This window comes from Salvelinus namaycush, chromosome 15 (assembly GCF_016432855.1).
Source record: "Salvelinus namaycush isolate Seneca chromosome 15, SaNama_1.0, whole genome shotgun sequence".
NCBI lineage: Eukaryota > Metazoa > Chordata > Actinopteri > Salmoniformes > Salmonidae > Salvelinus > Salvelinus namaycush.
The window spans coordinates 17,654,782-17,679,020 of NC_052321.1; the positions used below are offsets into that span (position 1 = coordinate 17,654,782).

The 24,239-nt window shown below is 40.2% G+C and overlaps 1 protein-coding gene across 11 annotated transcripts in view; it reads left to right on the plus strand.

Moving 5' to 3' along the window:
* Positions 1 to 5,632: 5,632 nt before the first annotated feature.
* The window catches only part of LOC120060241 (inverted formin-2-like), a 29,396-nt gene continuing 10,789 nt past the window's right edge, over positions 5,633 to 24,239 (plus strand). For 8 of the 11 annotated variants that reach the window (XR_005478200.1, XR_005478199.1, XR_005478198.1 and 5 more), the window contains exons 1-4: positions 5,633 to 5,817; positions 15,223 to 15,634; positions 21,181 to 21,296; positions 21,796 to 21,955. Coding sequence is in view for 8 of the 11 variants with exons in the window: in XM_039009407.1 (XP_038865335.1) it covers positions 15,238 to 15,634; positions 21,181 to 21,296; positions 21,796 to 21,955 (673 nt within the window). In the remaining 3 variants the exon portion in view is untranslated. The remainder of the gene's footprint in view (positions 5,818 to 15,222; positions 15,635 to 21,180; positions 21,297 to 21,795; positions 21,956 to 24,239) is intronic. The other 3 variants (XM_039009405.1, XM_039009406.1, XM_039009404.1) reach the window with 1 other exon arrangement.

A 24,239-nucleotide genomic window follows, 5' to 3' on the forward strand; every position in this document is an offset into this window, starting at 1 on the left:
GTATTGTGATGAGCCCCACTGTCTTTCTTTCAACCTAACTGTTTACTGTAGGCCTACCATAGTCTATATGACCATCTGCCTTGATTATGAATGCATTCAAATTAATTAATTATTCAGCTCGTAGTGTAGGCCTATACTGCCCTAGAAAGGCAAAGAGCAGTAACTATACAAACAGCGAAACTGCGAAAAATATTTTTAAAGTTGTTTTGCTGTCCTGCCAAGAATGGTGTAGGTAGATAAATGATGATACACTGATGTAATATATTATTATGAAGTCATTTTGACCTCTAAAATACTGTTACTGCACTCTGCCATTGTATGACCTTAAATTAATATATGGGCAATGCAAAAGCAAAATGTGTTGATCAAACTTTCTTGTTGTATTTGTAAATTATTTGATGGAAACAAAGTTCTAACTACATTCCAACTGTATTCAATGTTTTTTATGTAGTTATGATTTCATGTTTTGAATGTTGTATTTAAGTAACCCTTAAGCCTTTTCCCCGTAAGGTAAGAACTATTTCATCACGGAGAATGTTTATACTTTTAAGAAATATTTGACTAGCTAGTTTTTACATATTTTGTTTGCCATATTTCTTACTATTATCTGGGTATTTGCTTTTCAATATGAGTTCAACCATAATTTTTCTGCTGGGTTGTAACTTGTTTATTCTGGTGATAACTGAATCACTGTCTTTCTCATGGTGTGTGTGACGGTGTGTGTCGTGATCGGGATCGCCTGAACTCGGAGCCCGATAGAATAACATGGCGAGCTGCAGTCAAACACGGTGCAACAAAGCCAGAGTGCAGTAATTTTGCATTGCACTGCTGTTTGCCTTGGTTTTTACCTGGATTTTGTAGTTACTTCAAATGTGACCCTCCATTTTCTCTGAAACGGAAGATAATTGAACTAGGTCACAAGATAAAACGGATACTACAAAGCCTGATTTCGGTCTTAAATTTTGACCAAATGTGTAGTTAATGCTGTTTGAAATTGTACAGCAGAATACCTGTGCACATACAGTAATCCTAATACCTCTTCATGGACTACATTTGAACATTGTCTGCTTTTAGGGCATGAACTAGTTTGGTCCGATTTAGCCTAACTAAAAAAGTTATTTTAACATTGCTGATTATGCATCTTGTTGACATTCATCAAGGACACCTTGACTTGCATTACACACACACCATTTTTTTCTCATGAAATCATGTGACTTATAGAAAAGATTGCTGTAAAATGTTGCAACACAGTCTCACACTCAATTCGTGCAAATATGGTAAGGTAATACCAAGATGCAGACACGTGGAATTGGTTTAATATTCCAACAGGGGCAGGCAATAGACAAGTCAGGGCAGGCAGGGGTCAGTAAACCAGAGGTGGGGCAAAGGTACAGGTCAGCAGGCAGAGTCAGGGGCAGGCAGAGTGGTCAGGCAAGGGTCAAAACCAGGAGGGCGAGAAAAAGAGAGACTGGGAAAAGCAGGAGCTGATTGACTTGACAAACAAGCCGAACTAGCAACGGACCAACAGAGAACACAGGTATAAATACACAGGGGATAATGGGGAAGATGGGCGCCACCTGGAGGGGGGTGGAGACAATCACATGGACAGGTGAAACAGATCAGGGTCTGACAATTTCAGCAGATTTGTGCATTTTTGTGTGGCTTAATTCATGTGAAAAGTCACACATTTTTGTGTGACTTCATTTGTAGGAAAATAATTTGGGTGAGGGCAAACTTCGGGAACAATTTTTTACAAGGTTATGTCGAATTATATGAGGGTTTCCAGATTGGAGAAAAATACAGCTGTTTCTGTTTGCGCTTTTTTTGTGGTATCGATGAAGATATATGATTGGGAAATGGGGATACATTTTTATGATGGGAAATTGTAATACACACCATAATACACACAAACACTTACACACATATATGTAACGGATGTGAAATGGCTAGCTAGTTAGCGGGTACGCGCTAGTAGCGTTTCAATCAGTTACGTCACTTGCTCTGAAACCTATTAGTAGTGTTGCCCCTTGCTCTGCAAGGGCCGCGGCTTTTGTGGAGCGATGGGTAACGACGCTTCGTGGGTGACTGTTGTTGATGTGTGCAGAGGGTCCCTGGTTCGCGCCCGGGGCGAGGGGACGGTTTAAAGTTATACTGTTACATATACACACACTCACTTTGTTTGTACTCATGTTATCGCCAACTCTTGGCTTTGCTATGAATTATTTCAAATAAAATATTTGTATTTTCTTTTTATATATATTTTTTTTTTACCTTTATTTAACTAGGCAAGTCAGTTAAGAACAAATTCTTATTTTTATACAACCCTTGTTGTATCAAGTTGTCTAGTTGTCATGTATTCATTATCTTTAACTGGTTAATTGTTTGTAGTTTGCATGTTTCAGTAATGATTATGAGCTTTTGGTATATTTGGCATTTTTATACTTATTCTGTATTTCCACAGAAGAAGCAATAATTAATCAACACACTACTGTAAATAAATGGACACTACCTGTTATAAAACAGAAATTGCTCTCCATAAATAAATGGTGAGAAATGCTCAGTCTGAGGCCATTCAGCTATGGGTTTCACAGCCCTATAATAATGATACAAGTTAAATCACCTTAAAAAGGGTTTATTTACAACCTCTGGGGTATAGCATGTTGGGCAAAGTAGTATCGGGGAGTCTGAAATGAATTAAATACCCTAACCCTAAGCTATGTTCAATGTCAGCAGCAATTTTCAGTAAGAAATGCTCGGTCTAAGGCCATTCGGCAATGGGTTTCACAGCCCTATAATAATGATACAAGTTATATCACCTTAAAAATGGTTTATTTACAACCTCTGGGGTATAGCATGTTGGGCAAAGTGGTATCGGAGAGTCTAATATATAACCCTTAACTTGAGTTCAGTCTTCGCCAATAAGAACCAAGAGCGGCCTAGCTTCATCCTTCATGTCTGTGAAAGGCCTCAATTCTAGGCCGTAGAAAATCCTACATCCATATCATTAGATCAGAACAGGATGGATCAACAATGATTCATATATCTGGTTTGCATCCTAGAGTAGCAATAGTTGCATTATTTGTCTACCCGTATGATGTGGATCATTGTCAGGTTATTTGATATATAGTGTCACGTTCTGACCTTAGTTCCTTTGTTATGTCTTTATTTTAGTTTGGTCAGGGCGTGAGTTAGGGTGGGCATTCTATGTTGTTTTTTCTATGTTTTGTTCTATTGTCCTTTTCTATGTGTTTGGCCTAGTATGGTTCTCAATCAGAGGCAGGTGTCTGTCGTTGTCTCTGATTGGGAGCCATATTTGGGTAGCCTGTTTTTCATTGTGTTTTGTGGGTGATTATTTTCTGTGTAGTGGATGTCACCTTACAGAACTGTTGCGTTTCGTTCTCCTTTGTTATTTTGTTTAGTGTTCTATGTTTAATAAATATAATGATGAACACTTACCACGCTGCGCTTTGGTCCTCACCTCATTCCAACGACGAGCGTTACATATAGTGCATTCGGAAAGTATTCGGACCCCTTGACGTTTTCCAATTTTTTTTACATTACAGCCTTATTCACCTATTTTTATTGATTTTTTCCCACATCAATCTACATACCCCATAACGATAAAGGGAAAACAGGTTTTTATAAATTTTTGCAAATTTATTTAAAAAAAAATACAATAAAAAAATACCCTTTGCTATGAGACTCGAAATGTATCTCGTGTGCATCCTGTTTCCATCGATCGTCCTTGAGATGTTTCTACAACTTGATTCGAGTCCACCTGTGGTAAATTCAATGGATTGGACATGATTTGGAAAGGCACACACCTGTCTATATAATGTCCCACAGTTGACAGTGCATGTCAGAGCAAAAACCAAACCATGAGGTCAAAGGAATTGTCCGTAGAGCTCCGAGACAGGATTGTTATCGAGGAAGAAATGACAAAGTCTTTCTCACTTGATTAGAATTTTCCACGACATTAACAATATTGACTTGTTAACATCTTTGTTTTTGATATAAATAAATGTGGGACACAAAAAAGGCAGTGTAGAACACCATTGCCCAAAATGCATTGATCCAATAACTTTCAAAAGATTGTTCTGAAGTTTGCTCCCAAAATGTATTTTTCTACGAATTAAGTCGCACAAAATTGTGTGTATTTTCACACGAATTAAGCCAAACAAAAAACGCACAAAATCTGCTGAAATACTTTTTGTACATATTTACACAAATTAAGTGTGAGATTGTGTTGCTGTAAACGTGCCCTGCTACAAGCAGGAAACAAGTTATGGACTAACCAGAAATGTGGGATATCTGTTTATAGCAGTGGAGGCTGCTAAAGGGAGGATGGCTCATAATAATGTCTGGAACGGAGCACATGGAATGGCATTAAACACATGGAAACCATGTGTTTGATGTATTTAATACCATTTCACTTATTTCGCTCCAGCCATTACCACGAGCCCATCCTCCCCAATTAAGGTGCCACCAACCTCATGTGGTTTATAGCAACCCTGGAAGATATATGTGTGACCTATCTTGTCATCTTTTTTGGCTAACTGCATTGGAATATTCTAATCTTTAAAGGGTCCATCTGCAATAACTACGTCAATTTTCAGACTTTTTAATTAATTATATATACCCATTGATTCTTAAAGAATAGAACTTATAAATGCCTGATGACCTTAGTTCGAATGTCATACCCCATCCAAACCCAAATTAAGCTTTTTTTACTCTGTTGTTTGTTAACAATGTAATGGTACACAACCGCTGTATAGCTTTAAAACATGGTGAACATTTGTATTTTAATCTTATGGATGGTCAGTCCTTAAATCCATTAGCCTGGCTACCCGAACTCCTTGCTCCGGCCAAACACTAGGCCAAACGCTATGCCACGCCACGGACATTAGTTTGTTCTCTGCAATGAGTCTGGATCTGAGTACCTCCCCAACGATTTCTAGAATGGAAAACCATTCTAGATCATCTGGTCCCAGAAACCGATGGGTTGGGCCAGAGCCAAAACACACATGGGTATAACAAGTTTTTATTTATTTATCGGAATTGGCTTTAATACTCTGATTTGTTCGAGATGATCCAATGTCTGATGACTTTGCTTTCAACAACACCCCTCATTTTGAAGTCACCACAAATAGGTTTAAGCAAAGTATAGTGTCATTGTTTTCAGGAAAGTGTACCCATGACGATAGGAGGGACAGGAGGCAAACTAAGGGTGGGAGCAGGGCAGCCACCTGATCTAGCCTTTCTTCCACCGCAACATATGTGAGCTTGGACCAAGTTTAGTAAGACTTTTAGATCAAATAAAATCTCAGTAACTTCGAAGAGATGAAAAGAAGCACGGAAAGCTTTCTGGAGTTCTCAGATAATTAATACCAAGATTATATAATTTTCTAAGTAATAATAATAATTGTTGGTATAAGGTTGTTTTTGTCTCTATTCCACTTGTGTAATAACAATGACCAAACACTCTACATTTGTGTGAGGTCTGCCTATCTTAAAACCCCATGACACAATAGAGCATGGTGTCCAGCTGGGCCAGATGAGTTCAGGGCGTGGGAGGGGCCATCCAGTTGTGCTTGCAGCGTCGTCACATTGCGCTCATGTGTAAACGATGAGGTCCACGACCAAACTGAAATTCCCCTAACCATCCCCACTCATTATCCACTTAACCTCTACATACATTGTACAGAGGTATCCTCGTAAAGCACGAAAGAAAAAGGCGCTTGGAAGCTGGAAAGATACGTTGTCTGTCCGCAATCGGAGGACGCGATTCTTCAAGTGGTTATTTTGGCATAAGATCAGGTAAGCAGCGCAGCTGGAAACGCGCGATTTAAGGGGAATTGTCTTTTAGCGCATCGGTGGGCTATTTATGAGAACTTCAGACAACGAAGTTAATTTTTTTTATGATAAATTATCTGAATTCGACATTATAAGCCGGTGATAGGTTTTCCGTTATGTTCCCAGTGACACCATGAAAATGGGAGCCGTCGAGAGCGCAAAATAAAGACAGTGCCACAACATTGGAATCCGTAGCACTAGAGTACTTACTTCACTTGATTATCAAACAAAAACACATTTTCACATCTGTTCGAAAGAGTAATATTACTGACATAAGTCTAGCCTACCTGTATTGATAATTATTTAACAGATGGCAATTCACCTAATGGACATCACATCCCCCATTATCTCTTATTTATTTTAAACAGATTATTACAAGAGTGAATATCCTGACCTAATGCATTTTGGAAATTGTTAAACATCCCCTTAATGTTTCCCATGGACACGAGGACTGCTTCTGGGTGATGCAGGTCAAGTTACATCAATGGAGTCCGTTGGTCCCTTTTGACAGAAACACAGACATATGTGGTCTACATATAGCCTATGATGCATTTTTAACATATTCACATCCAGCTAATAAAATCATGATTGTGCATTGCACTGTTTAACAGTAACCAGGTTGGGATACACTGTCCAAATTCAGTTGGAGACCTCAGCCCTGTTTATATAAGGCTCTGCTTATTAACATCACTCTCTGGTGGCCCTTTCATGCAAGCATGATCTCAGGAATGTTGTATGCACCTCTATGAATTTATTGTTCAAGGCAAGGCATGCTCAAAGTCATCCCGTTCTAGTCATAAGGGGGGCCCCTGACCAAAACAATATAAATAAATATAGAATTACATTTCCTTGTGCATCAGCAGTTTCTCTCGTGTTATGTCAGTCACTGAATTAATCAGCCATGTCAGCTAACAGTTTTAAGATTGGTAGTTAGTCTAGCCAGATATCTAAACTTGTAGTAATCATGGCCAAATATCGACCAGGCCCGCAGGGCACGTGTCCAGGGGCCCTGACCTGCAGGGGGCCCCCCATTGATTTTGTTAGTCATTCCCACTCAGATATCATATTAACATGGCATAAGTCATTACAAAATGTGTGAAATTGCAGAAAATTTGCTTTAAAATGGAGGGGAAAAATCTCCCCCAAATGGCAAATTTGGTAGAATTGCAGGAAATTATCTATAAAACTGCACATTTCTTCTCTCTGCCCCATGGCAAAATGAGTAGAATTGCAGGAAATGTGTTTTGAAATTGCAAAGTCTTCTCTCCACCTCATTGCTACATGTGTAGAATTGCAGAAAAAGTGTTCTAAATCTGAAACATTTTCTCTACACCCCATAGCAATTATGTGTAGAATTGCAGGAAATAAATGTCAAGAGGGGGGCCACGAAAATGTTTTTCCGCGAGGTAGGGAACCCTCCAAGTAAATCTCACTTAGGGTCCCCAAAAAGCTAGCGCCAGTCCTGAGAATCAGGATGAGAGGGCTTTGAAATATCACTATGTATAATTGCCACTAAGCAAAAGCAGCCCACTCGGGGCTTTGTGACTCACAGCATACCCTCAAAGGAAAAGGCTATGTGGACACTCCTGACCTGCAAACCAACATTTTATTTCAGAATTGGTTAAAATTACATTTACATTACATTTACATTTACATTAGGTAAAGGTTAGGGTTAGGGTCAGTTTTAGATTTTGGTTAGTAATTTTGCAGGTCAGCAGCGTTCTCATAATCTCTCTCACCCTCACAGCTGTGCGTTGCTATAGTATTCACATAGCTTTACTGCAGATCTCAAATTCCCACTGTAAGGCATTGCCATAACAGATAATTCTCTTCGGTTATCGTCACGGCCGTGTATCTTTCCCCTCATGCCGACACCGCGATGGCTCTCAAGAAACTACACTGGACTTTGTGCAAACTGGAAACCGCATATCCTGAGACCGTATTTATTGTAGCTTGGGGACTTTAATAAAGCAAATCTGAGGAAAACACTACCAAAGTTTTATCAACACATCGCCTGCGCTATTAGCTCATCAAGAATTCTTGACGATTGTTACTCCTCTTTTCAGACATCTGCTCTGAACTCACAGGTCTTAACATTGAAGTCAATAACATGAACAAGGTTTAAATTCAACCTCTTCAAGTTCGCAACATCAATGAAGATAGTGAGAAATGTATTACAGGCTGCTAGTTCTAGAAAATTAATACCAGATGTGAAATCTCTCATTACTACTCCTAGTAGTGCAAGTGAGGAGATGGACATCGCCAACACATTCTTTTTGGGGGGGCAAATAAGTCACAGATACAATTATGTTGAGTAGGCTGATTGGAAAAGCTCATAACAACATAGAATTCTTGACGACATCATCAAAGGATAATCCCAGGCAATCCAGCTTGATCTTTTAGTTATATATTTTTGAATTAGCTTTTCTAGTGGATTAAGTCTGCATTATGGAAACACGACAGTCAACTAAACTGTAGGCAGCAATGTTTGCTCTGAGACAGAGCTGAGATGACCTGGGTCTGTCACTCATGGTCAAGTCTGGCATTCCAGTGACAACAAATACGATAAATTCCATAAACACTGGGCTTCATGTGGCTCAATTCTTACCCCAGCCATGTTGTAGTTTATTTACTTTCTTCTGTTTGGCTTACACAAAAGCCCCCTGCACTCAAAGTGATAAGAACAAACTCATAGATTGTTTGAATCTTTCCTTTGAAAATACAGACAGATTTATCTACGCTGTATGCGTGAGCTGAGTGCTTACAAGGAAATCAATAAGGATAATATTTTATTATATAATAGCACTTAGTTTTTACAGTAGAATAGTGGGTTGGGTTGTTTTAATGTAGGCTGCTTCCCTTGAGTACAGTAGGAGTGTATTCCTGACCTGCAGTGAGTAAGCCAATGTGAGTGTGGCTATGTGGGAGCTGTCACTGAGCATAAAGAATGTGCAGAAGCTACAAGCTAAAAAAGAATGCCCCTTTCTCCCTTTTTATCTAGATGACCCACAACTGGTCCAGATGTATGTTAATAAACATAAGCTCTCTCTCTCTCTAACTGAGATCAGGTCAGCATTGTGTGAGGAACAACATTTTAAAAAGAGGAACACCAAATCTTGTTGTGGCAGCATGTTTTTCTTGTGTTTCCTGTCTCAGGAAATTCCTTTCCTTCCTAGTTCCTACTGAAAACTGCATGACCCATGTTGGAAAGTCCTGCTGACTTATCTAGGAAACCCTACATGATGTTCATAGATTTCTGATGTGTCCATGACTGTGTTCATGACTGATGTTGTGGAATTCACCTAGACTAAAACATTCTGGGTCATTCCAAGAAATGAGTGCCTTTTGCGTTCATTTGATATTTTAAGTAGAAATTGTGCACAAATATTGCATTTTAAAAGCCTGTTAAATTAAATGAAGTGCCCTTTATTATAGACCACATGGACAATTCTATAAATCTGAATGGAAGACCTCCTTCCCTAAAGGCTTTCTCATCTAAACTTAATGATGGTGCTGGAGTCGTACGCAGCCACACAGTCGTGGGTGAACAGGGAGTACAGGAGGGGACTAAGCATACACCCCTGAGGGGCACCCATGTTGAGAGTCATTGTGGTGGATGTGTTGTTGCTTAGCCTGACCACCTGGGGGCGGTCCGTCATGAAGTCCTGGATCCAGTTGCAGAGGGAGATGTTCAGTCCCAGGGTCCTGAGCTTGGAGGGCAGTGTCGTGTTGAACGCTGAGCTGTAGTCAATGAACAACATTCTCACATAGGTATTCCTTTTATCCAGGTTGGAGAGGGTAGTGTGGAGTGCAATAGAGATTGTGTCATCTATGGATCTGTTGGGGCGGTATGCAAATTGGAGTGGGTCCAGGGTGTCTGGGATGATGGTGTTGATGTGAGCCATGATCAGACTTTCAAATCATTTCGTGGTGTTAGGTTCTAATTCTCAGAGTAAAACTCAACGGACACTATGAAAGCTTTAGACCAAGTTTATTCATCCCAGAGGGTTAATACAGCTGCATTAGACAAAAACATTTTCACACAAGCACTGATATTTAACCCTTCCTCCTAGGCTGAATCTCCTCCTACACATCTGCACAAACATTGCATCTTTACTGCTTGGCAGGACACTAAATAATCTGGGCCATAAACTTTTCTTTCTCCCTTAACGCGACCTGACCTGACCTCGACCCCCCTTCATCACTAATCTATGGCTCTCTCCCCTTATCAATGCCTGCCACATGTGATCGCTTCCATGCACTCAGCACATTCCAAGCTTAATTGCACACACTATATACCTTCCTCCTACAGATAACCATTAACTTCTGGTGTAGACCCTCTAAACCTAAGCACTCCCTCAGTGACATGAATAAGTATATTTCATATTCTCATAGCCCAACAGTGGCTACAGATGTGAGTGCTACTGGGCGATAATAATTTAGACATGTTACCTTGGTGTTCTTGGGCACATGGACCATGGTAGTCTGCTTGAAACATGTAGGTATTACAGACTGGGTCAGGGATAGTTTGAAAATGTTAGTGAAGACACTTGCCAGCTGATCAGCATATGCTTTGAGTATGCATCCTGGTAATCCATCTGTCCCCACGGTAAATGTTAACCTGTTTAAAGGTATTATTCACATTGGCTACAGAGAGTGAGATCACACAGTCGTACGGAACAGCTGGTGCTCTCATGCATGGTTCAGTGTTGCTTGCCTCAGAGAGCATAGAAGGTATTTAACTCGTCTGGTAGGCTAGTGTCACTGGGCAGTTTGCGGCTGGGTTTTCCTTTGTAATCCATGATAGTTTGCAAGCCCTGCCATATCCGACAAGTGTCAGAGCTGGCATAGTAGGATTTGATCTTAGCCTTGTATTGACACATTGCCTGTCTGATGGCTCATCGGAGGTCGTAGCGGGATTTCTTATAAGCGTCCAGATTAATGCCCCGCTAGAAATCGGACACTCTAGCCTTTAGCTCAGTGCAGATGTTGCCTGTTATTCATGGCTTCAGGTTTGGATATGTAAGTATGGTCACTGTGGGCAAGATGTCGTCGATGCACTCATTAACCTGTCTACGACTGGGGTTCCGCTCGCCAACAGCCAATGAAATTGCAGGGCGCCAAATTCAATCAACAGAAATCTCATAATTCAATTTTCTCAAACATACAAGTATTAGACACCATTTTAACGATAAAATTGTAGTTAATCCAACCACAGTGTCCTATTTCAAAAAAGCTTTTCGGCGAAAGCAGGACATATCATTATGTTAGGTCAGCAACTAGTCACAGAAAGCATACAGCGATTTTCCAACCAAAGAGAGGAGTCACAAAAAGCTGAAATATTGATAAAATTATTCACTAACCTTTGATATTCTTCATCAGATGACACTCCCGGGACAACATGTTACACAAAACATGTATGTTTTGTTCGATCAAGTTCATATTTATATCCAAAAACCTCCGTTTACATTTGGCTTTGCATCAAAAAAAATCTGTGAATTTGCACAGAGCCACATCAAATCACAGAAATACTCATAATAAACATTGATGAAAGATAAAAGGGTTATTCACAGATTTAAATATATGCTTCTCCTTAATGCAACCGCTGTGTCAGATTTCAAAAAAACTTTACGGAAAAAGCAAACCATGCAATAATCTGAGTACGGCGGTCAGAGACCAACACAACCCAAGAAGATATCCGCCATGTTGGAGTCAACATAAGTCAGAAATAGCATTATAAATATTCACTTACCTTTGATGATCTTCATCAGAATGCACTCCCAGGAATCCCAGTTCCACAATAAATGTTTGATTTGTTCCATAAAGTTCATCATTTATGTCCAAATACCTCCTTTAGTTAGCGCGTTTGGTAAACAAATCCAAACTCACGACGCGCGTGCAAGTCCAGCGGAAAGTACGGACGAATAGTCCAAAAAGTTATATTACAGGTCGTAGAAACATGTCAAACGATGTATAGAATCAATCTTTAGGATGTTTTTAACATAAATCTTCAATAATGTTCCAACCGGAGAATTCCTTTGTCTTCAGAAAAGCAAATGCAACAGAGCTCGCTCTCACGTGAACGAGCGTCACGAGCTCAAGGCATTCTGCCAGACCTCTGACTCATTCCCCTCTCATTCGGCCCAACTTCACAGTAGAAGCATCAGACAAGGTTCTAAAGACTGTTGACATCTAGTGTAAGCCTTAGGAAGTGCAACATGACCCATATCCCACTGTATCTTCAATAAGGAATGAGTTGAAAAACGACCAACCTCAGATTTCCCACTTCCTGGTTGGATTTTTTCTCAGGTTTTTGCCTGCAATATGAGTTCTGTTACACTCACAGACATCATTCAAACCGTTTTAGAAACTTCAGAGTGTTTCCTATCCAAATCTACTAATAATATGCATATATTAGCAACTGGGACTGAGTAGCAGGACATTTACTCTGGGCACGCGTTTCATCCAAACGTGAAAATGCTGCCCCCTATCCATAAGAAGTTAATGAAGCAGGTGACTGATGTGCTAAACTCCTCAATGTTATTGGATGAATCCCGGAACATATTCCAGTCTGTGCTAGTGAAACAGTCCTGTAGCTTAGCATCCGCTTCATCGGACCACTTCCGAATTGAGTGTGTCACTGGTACTTCCTGTTTTGCATTTAAGCAGGAATCAGGAGGATAGAGTTATGGTCAGATTCGCCATATGGAGGGTGAGGGAGAGCCTTTTATGCATTTCTGTGTGTGGAGTAAAGGTGATGCTGACATGCTGGTAAAAATTATGTTAAATGGATTTTAGTTTCCCTGCATTAAAATCACCGGCCATGAGAAGCGTTGCCTCTGGATGTGCATTTTCTTGTTTATTTATGGTCCTATACAGCTCGTTGAGTGTGGTCTTAGTTCCAGCATCGGTGTGTGGTGGTAAATAGACATCTACGAAAAATTGGTGAGTAATATGGTCTGCAGCTTATCATGAGGTATTCTAACTCAGGCGAGCAAAAACTCAAGGCTTCCTTAACATTAGAGATTGTGCACCAGCTGCTGTTGACAACGAGACACACCCCCTCCCCATTATGCTTACCTACCCGAGGCTGCCGTCTGGTCTAGACAATGCATGGAGAAACCCACAAGATATATTTTATCCATGTCCTTGTTCAGCCAAGAGAAACATATAATATTACAGTTCTTCTGGTCCCGTTGATAGGATTGTCTCGAACGGAGTTCATCCAGTTTGTTCTCCAGTGACTGCACATTCGACAACAGAACACAGGGCAATGGCGGTCTATTTGTTTGCCGAACTAATCTCGTTAGGAGACCGCCTCACCTGCCTCTTTTTCGCTACCGCCTCCTCTTTCGAGTCCCGGGGATTAGAGCTTGGTCTGGAGTAAGCATAACGTCCAGAGCTGCCAACTCGTTGAAGTAGAAATCTTCATCCAAATCGAGATTAGTGATCACTGTTCTGATGTCCAGAAGCCGTTTTGGGTGATAGGAAGGGATGGCGGAGACATTATGTACAAAAAAAGTTAAGATTAGCATTAAAAAACAAAATAGCAGAATTGGTCAGGAGCCCGTAAAATGGCCACTATCCACTGCAGCAGCATAAAAATAACATTTGGTGAGATAACATTTTAAAAATCACGAAGTTACACTACTCAAAAGGCACAGAATTGGTGAAACGACCCTTCTATTTACCATGGACCCTACTGTACATCACTTTGTACAGTTGAGTAGATTGTAGATCCTTGTAAGGTGTTCAGATGCTTGAGTATAAACATCATTAGATATCAGAAAGCAGCCAGAGAAGCAGGAGACATTCCACCCATTCTGTAGCTAATGAACAGAGCTTTTTGACGGAAGATGAGACGGCCTGTTGTGAAAGGGCCTGGCTGCCACTGTAACATTGTCACACTGGCAGCCCAAGACGGAGAGAATCAGCCACGCCACAAACGTGTCTGGAATAGAACAGCTCCTTTTTTTGCCTGTTGAATTATAGGGAACTTGAGAACTGAATGGAAATCCAATTTGTAGGAGTTTACATTTTCTTGCATTTCAGGGTTGACTTGAGTTCCATCTAAATTCCCACTGTGGTGGAATCTTATCATCTGTACCCAGTGTTTTTACCCCTTTGTTATTCTGCATAGAGTGTTCATGAGAGCCTTTTACATTAAACTCAACCCAGAAACATTATTTACATAGCCCAGATTCCTTAGCTAAGGCCATGTGTTGCAGAGCTACGTGCAGAGCTGCAATTTTGTTGTTTATATTTATCCTCTCCAATACCATCTGTTTAGGTTAGTCTTGGCAAGTGTGATATAATTAAAGGCATTTTGGGAGGAAAATTCTACCTCTACTTTTGTTCATTCGATTGCTAGATCATCACACGTCACACTTTGCAACTACAGATGAAGTATTTCTAGATTTCTGGGAATTTCGCCCTTTTTTAGACTCAATCCCTACCCAGTCAGTGTGGGCGCTTGCATACACCGATTACCAGTGGTGGCTGGTGGCACTTTAAATGGGGAGGATGGGCTCATAGTAATGGCTGGAATGGAATAAATTGAATGGTCTCAAACACACCAAACGCCTGGTTCCATTCATTCCATTTTATTCATTATTATGAGCCGTCCTCCTCTAACCAGCCTCCTCTGCTGGTTACACATTGCAAGAGATGTTGTATCTGGTAGTGGTGCAGGGTACTGTGAGGGAACAGTGTTCTGGGGCTATCCCAGAAAAGGTCACTTGTGTGATCAAAATGTGCCACTCACAGTCAAAGATCAGATGAGCTTATTAATATCCTGGGTGGTATTTTTCTCTTCACATTGATACTATTACTCAAAACCTTGTTTATGGTTGGATGTAATTGAAAATAGAGTATATACACAGAATAATATCTCCCATAAATATGCACTGTCTTTGTCATGCCTGTCTTTGTGTTTGCTGTTGATTAGCTGACAGCGAGTCGCTTCCCTTTCACTGCAGGATTAAGTTTGGATGTTTGGCAGGACTAATTCCGACAGGACTGCTGACATATCATTCACTTGTCCCACAATGTGCAGAGCTGTCATTTCTTATGAATGTGCTATGTTGTGATAAAGGCCTGCATCCTTTAGACAGGAACGCTCTGAAACAATTCTAATGGGGACTAGTTGTCCTGCATATTTATGCAAAAGTCCATCTGCAGGTCAAATAGTTCATGGCTTGTTTGCACAAAACCATGCCAATAACAGTTTTACCATGAACGGCAAAAGAAAATTCACTTTCCACCCTTTTCAGCACTTTATAGTAAACAGGTTTATGTTCACTATGATGCTGAACTGAACCTCTTGCCCCCTTAATTAATTAATTAAACTACCTTAACTTCCCTCCACAGACCTTCTCCATCACCATGTCAGTGAAGTCGGACGGGAAGAGGAAGTGGGCGGCGGTGAGGGCCCATCTGGGCTCCTCCCAGGACTCAGACACCCAGCTGGAGGCCAACCTGGAGAGTGCCGACCCAGAGCTGTGCATCCGCATGCTCCAGGTGCCCAGTGTGGTCAACTACTCTGGGCTGAAGCGTCGTCTGGAGGGCAGCGAGGAGTCCTGGATGGTCCAGTTCCTGGAGCTGAGTGGGCTGGACCTGCTGCTGGAGGCCCTGGACAGGCTATCTGGGAGGGGCTGCTCCCGCATCACAGATGCCCTGCTGCAGCTTACCTGTGTCAGCTGTGTCCGCGCCATCATGAACTCCTCGGCTGGGATCCACTTTATCGTGGAGAATGAGGGCTACATCCGCAAACTCTCCCAAGGTTCCACAGCACCTAGGAATGAGGAGAAATGCAGTGTTTAAAAATGTGTTCCACTGATGATTTAATTATTTTATTTCCGCGTTGTACACCAATTAGTTCCCAGCCCGTATGGGCATATGAGACAGGATATCAAGTATCTGTGTACAAAACAAAAAAATATATATATACAGTATATATGGCACGTTGTGTTAGTTCAAAAGTTGTGTCACTTAGAAATGTCCTTGTTTTCTATGAAAACGTACATGAAATTAGTTGCAAAATGAATAGGAAATATAGTCAAGACGTTGACAAGGTTATAAATAATGATTTTTAATTTAAATAATAATTGTGTCCTTCAAACTTTGCTTTGTCAAAGAATCCTCCATTTGGAGAATTTACAGCCTTGAAGACCTTTGGCATTCTAGTTGTCAAGTTGTTGAGGTAATCTGAAGAGATTTCACCCCATGCTTCCTGAATCACCTACCACAAGTTGGATTGGCTGGATGGGCACTTACGTACCATACGGTCAAGCTGCTCCCACAATAGCTCAATAGGGTTGAGATCTGGTGACCAGTGTCTGTTCTTTTGCCCATCTTGATCTTTTCTTTTTATTCGCCAGTCTGAGATATGGCTTTTTCTTTGCAACTCTGCCTAGAAGGCCAGCATCCCGGAGTCGGCTCTTCACTGTTGACGTTGATCAACTTGGATTAGCTAACACAACGTGCCATTGGAACACAGGAGTGATAGTTGCTGATAATGGGCCTCTGTACGCCTATGTAGATATTCCATAAAAAATCTGCCATTTCGAGCAACAAAAGTAATTTACAACATTAATAATGTCTACACTGTATTTCTGATCAATTCAATGTTATTTTAATGGACAAAAAATTATCTTTTCTTTCAAAAACAAGGAAACTTTTGAACAGTAGTGTATATACAGTACCAGTCAAAAGTTTGGACATGTAACGCCGTTCGTCTGAGGAAGAAGGAGTAGACCAAAGCGCAGCGTGGTACGTGTTCATGATGTTTTAATATAGCCTGGACACTGAAACAAAAAACAAAAGTGGAACAAAACGCAACAGTTCTGCCAGGCACTCACACAAAACAGAAAACAACTACCCACAAAACACAGGTGGGAAAAGGCTACGTAAGTATGGTTCTCAATCAGAGACAACGATAGGCAGCTGCCTCTGATTGAGAACCACACCCGGCCAAACACATAGAAATAGACAACATAGAACAAAAACATAGAATGCCCACCCCAACTCACGCCCTGACCAACCAAAATAGAGACATAAAAAGGATCTCTAAGGTCAGGGCGTGACAGGACACACCTACTCACTCAAGGTTTGTCTTTATTTTACTATTTTCTACATTGTAGAATAGTAGTGAAGACATCAAAACTATGAAATAACATATATGGATTCATGTAGTAACCAAAAAAGTGTTAACTTCTTGACGCTACGTATTTTCCTAAACAACCACTGAATTGCAGAGCGCCAAATTCAAAAATAACCCTAAAAATATTTATAATCATGGAATCACAAGTGAAATATACCAAAACACAGCTTAGCTTGTTGTTAATCCACCTATCATGTCAGATTTTGAAAATATGCTTTACAGCGAAAGCAATCCAAGCGTTTGTGAGTGTATCAATCAGTTTTAGAACAGCTAGCCTTAAATTAGCTTGGTCACGAAAGTCAGAAAAGCAATAAAATTAATCGCTTACCTTTGATAATCTTCGGATGTTTGCACTCACGAGACTCCCAGTTACACAATAAATGTTATTTTTGTTCGATAAATATTAGTTTTATAACAAAAAAACGCCATTTGGGTTGCGCATTATGGTCAGAAAACCACATGCTCGTTCCGGTTCTGAAAGGCAGAAGAAAATTCCCAAAAAGTATCCGTAATGTTCGTAGAAACATGTCAAACGTTTTTTATAATCAATCCTCAGTTTGTTTTTAACATACATAATCGATAATATTTCAACCGGACGGTAACCTATTCAATACTACAGAGAAAGAAAATGTCGAGCTACCCCTCTCGCGCGCAGGAACTAATCAAAGGACACCTGACTCATTTTGAACAATCTCGCTCATTTTTCAAAATAAAAGCCTGAAACTATGTCTAAAGCCTGGTCACAGCCTGAGGAAGCCATTGGAAAAGGAATCTGGTTGATACGCCTTTAAAGGGAAGAGGCAACAGAACAGGGATAACAAACAATATGCATATTCTACGATCTGGGCCTGAGAAATAGTCCGTTTACCTTGGGAACGTTATTTTTATTTTAAACAATTCTGGCCCCTAGCGTCAAGAAGTTAAACAATTGAAAATACAGTTTCTATTTGAGATTCTTCAAAGTAGCCACCCTTTGCCTTGATGACAGGTTTGCACTCTTTTTTTTGTTATTTGTAATATTTTTTGTCATTTCTTTAGGGGGTGGATCAACTTTAATATTGCTGATAGATTGTTGCTTCCATCAATGTAATTGTCTGCATCATTTCCTATCCACCATATAATTTTTTTGTAAATATATATATATACACATAAGCATTCAGACATTTACACATATACAGTTGAAGTCGGAAGTTTAAATACACCTTAGCCAAATACATTTAAACTCAGTTTTTCACAATTCCTGACACTTAATCAGAGTGAAAATTCCCTGTCTTAGGGCAGTTAGGATCACCACTTTATTTTAAGAATGTGAAATGTCAGAATAATAGTAGAGAGAATTATTTATTTCAGCTTTTATTTCTTTCATCACATTCCCCGTGGGTCAGAAGTTTACATACACTCAATTAGTATTTGGTAGCATTGCCTTTAAATTGTTTATCTTGGGTCAAACGTTACGGGTAGCCTTCCACAAGCTTCCCACAATAAGTTGGGTGAATTTTGGCCCATTCCTCCTGACAGAGCTGGTGTAACTGAGTCAGGTTTTGTAGGCTTCCTTGCTCGCACACGTTTTTTCAGTTCTGCCCACACATTTTCTATAGGATTGAGGTCAGGGCTTTGTAATGGCCACTCCAATACATTTACTTTGTTGTCCTTAAGCCATTTTGCCACAACTTTGGAAGTATGCTTGGGGTCATTGTCCATTTGCAAGACCCATTTGTGACCAAGCTTTAACTTCCTGACTGATGTCTTCAATATATCCACATAATTTTCCTCCCTCATGATGCCATCTATTTTGTTAAGCGTACCAGTCCCTCCTACAGCAAAGCACCCCCACAACATGATGCTGCCACCCCCATGCTTCACGGTTGGGATGGTGTTCTTCGGCTTGCAAGCCTCCCCGTTTTTCCTCCAAACATAACGATGGTCATTATGGCCAAACAGTTCTATTTTTGTTTCATCAGACCAGAGGACATTTCTCCAAAAAGTACGATCTTTGTCCCCATGTGCAGTTGCAAACCGTAGTCTGGCTTTTTTTATGGCGGTTTTGGAGCAGTGGCTTCTTCCTTGCTGAGCAGCCTTTCAGGTTATGTCGATATAGGACTTGTTTTACTGTGGATATAGATACTTTTGTACCTGTTTCCTCCAGCATCTTCACAGGGTCCTTTGCTGTTGTTCTGGGATTGATTTGCACTTCTCGCATGAGGTTGAAATACAAGTTTGAACCTTTCTGGGACACACGTTCCGCTAGCGGAACCCCTCAACAACATTCCGCTGAAAAGGCAGCACGGGAAAAAACATATATTTTTTTAAATATGTAACTTTCACACATTAACAAGTCCAATACAGCAAATGAAAGATAAACATCTTGTTAATCTACCCATTGTGTCCGATTTAAAAAATGCTTAACAGGGAAAACACAACATATGATTATGTTAGATCAGCCATTTTCCCAGCCAAAGATAGGAGTCACAAAAAGCAGAAATAGAGATAGAATTAATCACTAACCTTTGATGATCTTCATCAGATGACACTCATAGGACATCATGTTACACAATACATGTATGTTTTGTTCGATAATGTGCATATTTATATCCAAAAATCTCAGTTTATATTGGCGCCATGTTCAGAAATGTCTCCAAAATATCCAGAGAAATTGCAGAGCCACATCAAATAACAGAAATACTCATCATAAACTTTGATGAAAGATACATGTTTTACATAGAATTAAAGATACACTTGTTCTTAATGCAACCGCTGTGTCAGATTTTTTAAAAACGAAATACGAAATTACATGATAAATATTCCCTTACCTTTGATGATCTTCATCAGAATGTACTCCCAGGAATCCTAGTTACACAATAAATTGTTGTTTTGTTCGATAATGTCCATTATTCATGTCCAAGTAGCTACTTTTGTTAGCGCGTTTAGTACACACATCCAAACGCTCGTGCAGGTCCAGGCGAACGTCGGACGAAAACTTCAAAAAGTTATATTACAGGTCGAATAAACTTGTCAAACTAACTATAGAATCAATCTTTCGGATGTTGTTATCCTAAATATTCAATAACGTTCCAACCGGAGAATTCCTTTGGAATGCGCGTGACCAGGACCTGGCTCTCTGCCAGACCACTGACTCAAACAGCCCCCATCCGGCTCAACATCACAGTAGAAATTTCATTCAACGTTCTACAGACTGTTGACATCTAGTGGAAGGCGTAGGAAGTGCAAACAGATCCATATCCCACGGGGATTTCAATAGGCGATGAGTTGAAAATCGACCAGGCTCAGAATTCCCGCTTCCTGTTTGGGTTTTTGCCTGCCATATGAGTTCTGTTATACTCACAGACATCATTCAAAGAGTTGTAGAAACTTCAGAGTGTTTTCTACCCAATAGTAATAATAATATGTATATATTAGCATCTGGGACAGAGTAGGAGGCAGTTCACTTTGGGCACGCTGTTCATCCAAAGTGAAAATGCTGCCCCCTATCCCTAAAAAGTTAACACTTTTTTGGTTACTACATGGTTCTATATGTGCTATTTCATAGTGTGATGTCTTCACTACTATTCTACAATGTAGAAAATAGTAAAAATAAAGAATTGAATAAGTAGGTGTGTCCAAACATTTGACTGGTACTGTATATATAATGTAAAGGTCTTAGTGAGCATAAATGCACATACATAATCCTTAAGAATTTTTATTCAGTTGTAGATTTAGGAGTACAATGGCAACATCGAACAATTCAGGTCAGATATAGGCTATTATGTCAGACAAAGTGTATGGAGTGAGACACTGTGTGGAGAGACAGTGCATCGCAACATCTTCACATACACTGACACACTTATCAGAAACACAAAACGTTTTCAGAAAAGGGGCAAAGTTCACGTCATGTTTCCTTAAAATAAGCCATAACATTCTAGAGGACACCAGACAAGGGAGAAAGAAAGAGGCAGGATGTAATATGAGGACCATGACCATGGTTGTATTCATTACATCTTGCAACTGAAATCAAACAAAACAGAACGAAACAGGGAGGGACCTACCTGAATTTGTCCAATAGAAACGTTCAATGAAAAACATTTTCCGTTCCGTTTCGGTTTTGCAACGCGGTCAGCATAATGAATACACCCTATGTGTACACTGACTGTGACAATGTCTTACCACAGCCTTGGACACGTCCAATACCATGGTGAAGAAGCAGGTGTTTGAGCTGCTTGCTGCCCTGAGCATGTTCTCCTCTGATGGGTACCGTCTCGCCCTGGATGCCCTGGACCATTACAAGGCAAGTGCCATACAGCCAGACAAGCTTTCACAGAGGCTACGGAAATATATACCATTCATCTACAGGATAAGTTGCCTGATTGTGATTTAGGAAGGATAATGAGAGAGAAAAATGCTGGGGGGAAAGTACACATAACAGTGTGTGTGATTTTGATGAAAGCTGACTGAAATCAGATATGACAAAAAAACATGTTACATGCTATTTCAGCTCAAAAGAATCTCATTAAATAGGATAATTAAAGTAATTTTTATTCATTCCATACATTACTGAATAACCATATGACTTAGCCCCTTGAAATGCCTTCTAGTGTACAGATGTTAGACTGCCTAAGTAACTTAATTCTGTTATCTAGTTACATCCATAGTTGTCAATACATTGATTAATGTTACTTTTTGATCAATATTAAACCATTCCGTGTATGGGGTGGGGGGTGGGGCTGTCCTCACACAGTGTGAGTGAATGATATACAGTATGTCTAATGTGTTAATTTGTCCCGCAGGGTGTGAAGACCCAGCTGTATCGCTTCAGTGTGATCATGAACGAGCTGCAGGCCACAGACAACGTGCCCTACATGGTCACCCTCCTCAGTGTCATCAACGCCATCATCTTTGGGAAAGACGACCTGCAACAGAGAGACAAGATGCGCAAGGAGTTTATTGGTACAGCGCATTGTTTATCTTCATTACTCAGCCACTTGGCAGAGATTCAGTTAATCTGCAAGGTCACACAGTGGCACAAAATGTATACTGAACAAAACTATAAAACGCAACATGCAACAATTTATTATTTAAAATAAGTTATAATTGAAATATATTCATTAGGCCCTAATCTAAGGATTCCACATGACTGGGAACACGTATATGCATCTCTTGGTGACAGATAACTTTAAAAAAGGTACAGGCGTGGATCAGAAAACCAGTTAGTATCTGGTGTGACCACCATTTGCCTCATGCAGCGCGACACATCTCCTTCGCATAGAGTTGATCAGGCTGTTGATTGTGGCCTGGGGAATGTTATCCCACTCCTCTTCAATGATTCGGGCTAGGCCCCTTAGTTCCTGTGAAGGGAAATTCAAGACGATTCCATGCTTCCAACTTTGTGGCAACAGTTTGGGGAAGACCTTTTCCTGTTTCAGCATGACAATGCCCCATGCACAAAGTGAGGTCCATACAGAAATGGCTTGTCGAGATCAGTGTGGAAGAACTTGACTGGCCTGCACAGAGCCCTGACCTCAACCTCATCGAAAACCTATTGGATGAATTGGAATGCCGACTGTGAGCCAGGCCTAATCTCCCAACATCAGTGCCCGACCTCACTAATGCTCTTGTGGCTGAATGGTAGCAAGTCCCCACAGCAATGTTCCAACATCTAGTGGAAAGCCTTCCCAGAAGAGTGGAGGCTGTTATAGCAGCAAAGGGGGGACCAACTCCATATTAATGCCCATGATTTTGGAATGAGATGTTCAACAAGCAGGTGTCCACATTCTTTTTGTCATGAAGTGTCACTGGGTCCTTCTAGCTACTGTATATGCGTGTCCTCAATCTGTCACCTGAATCTTGTGCAAACCTCATATTCAGGGATACAATTATGCATTTGTGTCTGGCATAGATGGTGTTACATTAATCTTTTTTTGTTTTTGAAAAATATGTGTTTTAATGAAGGGGAAATCAAGATTAGGCCTATCTACAGTATGCTGTAGTGCTGAAATTGTTGAAGAAATATGGGCATAGTAGTAGGCCTATCAAAATTTGATAAACTGTAGTCTGTCATATATGCTATGCATAATATTATGGTTCTTGACAGGTTATTGTATTGTCTATCCCAATATTAGACCTCTGATTATTTATTTAATTAATAAGAAGAAGCGGTCTAATGCCGTGTTCAAAACAACTCAGAACTCACCACTCAGAACTTGGAAATCTCTGACTTCAGTGCGTTCAAGACAACTGGGAACTCAGGGAAAAAACTAGCTCCGAATGGTCATCCAACTCGAAATTCCATGTCAGAAACTCGGGCATCTTTCTAGAGCGTCAACCTAAAGATCACTTACGTCATAATTTAACCTTTTTTTTCTCGAATTCCCAGTTGTCTTGAAAGCACCATTATATTGGGCTAAGTAGGCTATTCTCTATGAACAGGCTTTGATTTATGCCTACCTTTTTATAATGGCCTATTGGCGGCAGTCTAACAAAAGCTTGTCTGTGGTCAAGTTGCCATTCCCTTTCTTTGTGAATTTGCTATTCACGGTAAATGTGAAATACATTTTAGATTTTTTCAAAAAATTCTGTAAATGTAGCCTATGCGAATCACCACTCTACTGCAAATAGATTTTTGGTGCGTTCAAAACAACTGGGAACTCAAAAAATGCGAGCTCAGACTGAGAGAAATTGAGAAGTCATTGATCTTCAGGTAGGAGAATGCTGCATTAGTAACCAAGTGGGAAGGGGAATTTACCACATACGATGTGGAAAAATTCCCTTTGAACGGACCTCCAACTGGTAATTACTGGTGGGAAACTCATCTATCATCCTGAGTTCCCACTTCTCCCAGATGCTGACCTCTAACGTCACCTAATAAGGAAATTACCTCGATAACAGCATTTCTGGCAGTTAAATGCAGCAACAAAATATTATTTATAAAATGCAATCTATTAATATGATTTTTGAACACTATAATTTGTTTACAAGCATGATAGCTGTACTTTTAGTTTATGGTTTACACAACTTGTTGGCCATTAGCCTATCAGTGTTTCTCAATGAATTCAAACCACCTGAATGCATCCAACTGGTATTTACGACTTCAAAACTGGTAAATTCCCACCTTCCACTTGGTTATGAATGCAGCAGAAGTCAAAGCTCTGATATGATGCCTGAGTTTTCGACTTGTATGTCACGCTCAAAACAACTGGGAACTCGGAACTCAGAAATATCAAACTTTCGACTT